Raw genomic sequence first — 6,000 nt, 5'->3', positions numbered from 1 at the left:
GAAGGGGATGATGGGAGTTTAGGAGCTGGACAGCCACGGGAACTCTGTCCTGCAGCCTACAACAAAGTCTGCATCCTCAGGGGAGCCACTCAAACAAATAACAGCATGTGATGGATCCTGTAAGATCCTGCAGACTGACGGGCTGCTGTTCATAAAGGGTAGAGACAGCTGATTTTATACCTACTAATGATAATAATAAGCGTGATGATAATAATAATAAAATGATAATGATAATAGCAATATAATTATAATGATAGTGATGATAATAATAATAATAATAATAATAATAATACAATGATAATAATAATATCAACAATAATAATAATAATAATAATCAAATGCAATATATACCCTAAAGCAATTCTCTAAATGAAGACCTGAACACACCTTTTCTGGGTTCCTTTTCTATTTATGTCTGTATCGGTCTGTCTGTCCTCCATGTCTGACGTTTGTAACAAACAACCCGTGTGAATATATGTTGACAACTGAGTGAGAATACAGTATGTTCATGAAAGAGCCAGAAGGAGACCAACACATAATTCAGGGTACAGTGATGTAAGAAATGATACATTAGCTAAGCCTTGACCCTCTTAATTACCGTCACTAAGCCTGTCCAGCTTTCCATTCTTGCACATACATTAGCAGCAGTCATGGAGGCAGATTTACATTTGAAATTCTTGGTAATTTTGAAGGAATGGTTCACTGATTTCAGACAGGTAGACATAGGCAGGCTTCTTATTTCTGGCTGGTGACCATTGATTGTGTTGGCTGCTGGTTCTAGCTGGATTTACATGGTGGGCCAGTTTGCTCAAGCTGGTGATCAGCTAGTAGACCAGTTTTGTGCAGCTGGTTGAGAGGTGAGCAGCCAGGTTGATAAAGCTGGTGTTAGGTGATAGCAGACCAACATGACCGTGCTGGTGGAACATGTCAGATGGTTGTAGACCAGCAGTATTTCCTGAATTTGTGTCATAAAACTACAGAATGCCATTTAAGTCAATATCAAATAAATAAATACAGTTAAAGCTTGATAGTCCTGTTGTGTCTAGTTACAGTTGCCTAACTATGACTGGACAATAGTCATTACAGGGGAGGGGTTTACAAACTGTTAGTTGTTGACAATAAATACATAAATAACCTTTATAAACTAGGAATATGGTGATGGCTGTGTATATGTGGAATTTTTGCTTCTTACTTGCCAAAAATGTATTATTGCATCTTTAAAGAAATATTTTATTCTACAAATAATTGCATGACATCATACATAACTAAGCTCAAAAATGCAGTGCATGCATGTTCTGTACTCCCTTTATGCACAAATATGCAAACCTGTGTGAAAGACATACAGCTGACAGAGCTGTTGAACTCTCTGTTGATTAATAAAAAAATATATTAGGCAGACTTTATGATACATGTTGTGGTTTGGTGCTGCAGCATTTTTACTGGTTTACCCTGTAGTTTCAGCTGAAAAAAAGTACTGACAAAGAAAGAGAACATCTTCCAGGAAGGACAAGGGTGTTAAGTTTTTCTGTGCAACGCGGTTTTTAGTTCAGTTTTGTGTCGTCTGTTCTGTCACTGATAAATGATACACAGCAGCCTGTTTGTCAGCGATGGGGAATATACAACAGAGAAAGCTTTGCTATTTTATTCTGGGTAAGATAAACATTTCAACATTTTATTAGGAAAGCAGCTTTTGTGTTTGTTTGTTTATGTATTTTTGTATATTATTTTGTAAATCTTTTATATATTTATATATATTTTATTGTATAGCACAGAAATGACTTGTTTAACACTCATTTTTCAGTGTAAAGATCTTTCTCCTTATTTGCCAATAGCATAATCCTCACATTTTATTCAACACCATCAACATACTCATTAATCTCCCACAAACAAATGTAACTGCCTTGTCTCCAGCAGAGCGTGAACGGTTCCTTTTTTTATTATAAGAAAAATAACAGTACAGCATAAATAATTCCTCCAGCAACATCAGTGGATATCTTCAGCCCTTACTTTGAATTTTTTTTTTTTTTTTTTTATTGTGATGTTGAATCTGTGGCAAAGAACTTTGGGGTAACTTGTGGCCTGTTTCAATCGATTACAAAACATCTCTAAGACAAGACACACATGTTCAGTTTTAATGACGTAGAAAAGCAGTCCTGTGCACAGACATTTTTTCTGGCAGGTGCTGAAGCAAAACAAAAAGGGGGCACCTCTTTCATAGTTATTAATATATGAAATAACACCATGTTTACATGGTTCCAAACACCCATTTCCTGGGTAAAGTCCTGTGTTTTGTGTCCCATCCACCATCCATCCCTGACCTAACAGGACCACGTCCTTTGTTAATGACAGAAATTACTGTCATTAAAATGATGTATTTTGGTGCATTACATTTCATAAGAACAGTGCACTTACACCTCCATCTGTAAACGCTCAGTGCTGTTTGATATATGCACTTTCATTTTCTTACTTTTGTATGTCATAGGTGGGGGGTCGGACTTTGTGCTCAAGCCTGAAAAATGCTGTTTTCATAAAACTGTTATTATTATTATCATTATTACTATTTATGCACTTGTCAGCTAACTGAATGTTATAAGTCATATTATTCTTTTCTGTTCTCTCCTATAGTCTCTCTATGTTTGACCTGTACTCCACCTGCTGCAGGTCAGTCCATTCTCCTGTGTGATGCATAAAAACCTTTTAGTTTTTCAGTTTTAAGTCTGTGTAAAATATTAAAATATTGTATGTAATGTTTATGATAGATGGTCAGATCAGACTGGCTGGGTCTGGGTCTAGTCACTGTGCTGGGAGAGTTGAAATCTATTACAACAACATCTGGGGAACAGTCTGTGATGACAACTGGGACTTAACTGATGCTGGCGTGGTGTGCAGACAGATGCACTGTGGTGCGGCACTGAGTGCCTTTCACTCGGCCCACTTTGGTGCAGGAACTGGTCAAATCTGGCTTGATGATGTGGGCTGTTCAGGAAGTGAAAGGTCTCTAACTCAGTGTCAGCACAATGGATATGGGACACACAACTGTGGACATGGTGAGGACGCTGGTGTGGTGTGTTCAGGTGAGAAAACCTTTGGATAAAGTGTTTTCAATAAAATGTATCATTTTCTGTATATTTGAACAGCTCTGTCCTTTAGTCTTTCTGGCTTGTCATGAGCTGCTCAGATGCAGCACTGTCGAAGACCTGGTCACCACACACTGGAGCACGCTTTTAGAACTGAAGAACAGAGTAACAAGTGTGAAATGTTGCTAAATACACTGTAACTTAAACTGTAATGTATGTGAAGAAGTTTATCCAGTGTTTGATCAACTTTGAGAAGTGTTATATCTCCCTTTCCGTGCAAGTGTTGAAAAGTACGTAAATTAACAATAACTTTTTCCAAATGTGTCTTACAGAAGTGGTTTGTGTCATGACTAAATGACAGCTACCCCTCCACAGCAATGATTTGACACCTGTATTCTGTGCCTAGGTGTGCCAATCAGATTGTCTGGGTCTACCTTGTGCTCTGGAAGAGTTGAAATCAATTACAACAATGTCTGGGGAACAGTCTGTGATGATGGTTGGGACTTAAAAGATGCTATGGTGGCGTGCAGAGAGCTGGGCTGTGGCACGGCACTGAGTGCCCCTGACTCAGCTCACTTTGGTGAAGGAACCGGACAGATCTGGCTTGATGATGTGGGCTGTTCAGGAAGTGAAAGGTCTATAACTCAGTGTCAGCACAATGGATTTGGGAAACATAACTGTGGACACAGTGAGGATGCTGGTGTGGTGTGTTCAGGTGAGAAAACTTGTTATGATTTTACATCAGCTGGTCTGGCTAGCTCCAAAGTACAATGAATGTCTGCACATTTCTTATGGCAACCCATCCAATAGTTGTCAATAAATTTTATGAAGACCTAAAATGCAAACCTCAGGGTGAAACTGGAGGAGAAGTCAGGGGAGTTTCCTGAGGATGAATGTACCAAATTCCATGGCAATCCATCCAATAGTTGTTGAGATCTCTCAGCCTGGACCACAGTGGTGGACTGACAGCCATGCTCTGTCGAAACACACACCACATACAAAAGTGAAAACACAAACTTTAGTGGAGAGGCATATACAGACAATACCAAAGCACATACAGTATAAGGGAGACATGAGACAACTGTCACAGTTTAAACTGTGGTTGTCACTTTCTGTAGTGTTCATGCAGTTTTATACACTCCATTAATAAAACAGTGGATTAACACTGAAGCACATTACATGATCACCAAATAAAGTTATGCCCCTGTTTCAGTTCTCTCTCTCTAAGTTCCCCCTTTTGCGCGGGCGTGGTTCAACGGAGGTGCAAAAGCATGCATTGCGCCCTCAGCTTACTTTCTCACACCATCAGTTGATTTAAATAATAAGCACACAGACTGTGTGGGCTTGTCCATGCACACATTTTATTTAGGTTCATGTAGCAGCACAATATTCAGAAGGGTTGGGCAAAGGGGAATTTAGCCTACATCAGTGGGTGTAGTTAATTTCTAATAACTCTCTCAGCCAGTCACATCACTGGTCTCATAGCTCTGACACAGCTGTGCTAATTACAGGTAAATGTGACAACAGCTCAGCAAACCAACGCTATTTTACAATATTTCTAACATATCTCACCTTGTACATGGTCATAGTAATAGCTTATTAATAAATGTTACACAACAGTGTTTGCACTGCATTGTGTTTAAAGAATAAAACATAAGAGGCTACTTTTGTAACTAGATGACTCTGTTATACAAAAGCTGAATTTCCAGATATAACAGACCAGTTTGATGCGTGAAGAGGTCTGTATGGTTATACTGAAGCAGCCTGGTGTTGTTTTCAGGTGATTTAATGAGGGTAAACATAGTAAACAGCCACTTGCAACGGCGCAGCACTTCTCAGAGGCAGAGGATATATCAACACTAACCATTAGCTTAAACCACATTTAACATCCTTTTCAGCATTGATGTGTCATCGGAGAGTGTTTAATTAAAATAAATAATTTATATATTATATTCCACAGTATTTTTCATTGCTGTGGCTTGCCTGTTCTGTAGCTACTAGTGCATCCCCATTCATTTCAGATGCATCCCAATTCATTTTATTGTCCTGTTTTCTCTTTAATATGAAAACAACATTTTATTTACATCATCATGTAAATTACCAACCCCCTCTCATTCCAAACTCATCATATACCACCACTTTGTCAGTGATTTCAGCATCAGACACCAACACAAAAAGGCACCTTCCACCATCACTAAACATGACAAACAGATGCAGGAGGCGACCTAGCGCATCATATCAAGACATAAAAGGCAAAGTGACAAAGTGGTGATATTTGACGCATTTGGATGAGACAGCATAAAGACAGTTGATCTCTGGACTTAAATGAGACAAAACTCCACATCATATCCTTCATACCCGGGAAGTTCATATTATATGTGTATATTGGACTATTAATACACAAAGGAGAGCATGAGTGATTAGACAGAGTTGATAAGATCAAAGAACACAGGTGTGGTGGAAAACAGGCGGGAAAACACATAAGGGCAGGAAATTAAGCCAAACGTAACATGTAAGGGGCATATAACAAAACAACTTATTCTCATTGAACAGTTTGTATGATATCCTACGAATTTGTGCCCTATGAATGACGTTATGTCCTTAACATACAGTAATATAATTAATGGAAAGTTATGGAGGTTATGTTTAGGCAATAAAAGTTACTGTGGTTAGGTTTAGGAAAAGAAACATGGTAGGTGTACGGTAAAATGATTCAAAGTTAACATGGATCCCAATATGTGACTCCAGGGAAAAGTTCCGGTCAAAAGTCAGTTTTTTTGTGACCTATGCACCAACCCAACCTGCCGCCTTACAAGTGCTTGGGACTGCTTCCTTGTTTGCTGCTGTCAGCACATTGGTCATGTGATCGCAGCTATTCAAAATATGTGGGATATGTAAAAATTTAGGTGCATCACATTTTTGA

The 6,000-nt window shown here is 38.7% G+C and overlaps 1 protein-coding gene across 3 annotated transcripts in view; it reads left to right on the top strand.

The window, feature by feature from the left end:
• Positions 1 to 1,526: 1,526 nt before the first annotated feature.
• Positions 1,527 to 6,000, top strand: part of LOC117268252 (uncharacterized) — a 44,474-nt gene continuing 40,000 nt past the window's right edge. For 2 of the 3 annotated variants that reach the window (XM_078161757.1, XM_078161755.1), the window contains exons 1-4: positions 1,527 to 1,650; positions 2,626 to 2,661; positions 2,760 to 3,074; positions 3,484 to 3,792. In XM_078161757.1, coding sequence (XP_078017883.1) covers positions 1,608 to 1,650; positions 2,626 to 2,661; positions 2,760 to 3,074; positions 3,484 to 3,792 — 703 coding nt within the window. In that variant the 5' untranslated portion in view covers positions 1,527 to 1,607. The remainder of the gene's footprint in view (positions 1,651 to 2,625; positions 2,662 to 2,759; positions 3,075 to 3,483; positions 3,793 to 6,000) is intronic. The other variant, XM_078161756.1, reaches the window with a different exon arrangement.

Source organism: Epinephelus lanceolatus, chromosome 18 (genome assembly GCF_041903045.1).
Source record: "Epinephelus lanceolatus isolate andai-2023 chromosome 18, ASM4190304v1, whole genome shotgun sequence".
NCBI lineage: Eukaryota > Metazoa > Chordata > Actinopteri > Perciformes > Serranidae > Epinephelus > Epinephelus lanceolatus.
This window is presented reverse-complemented; position numbering and strand designations above follow the sequence as displayed.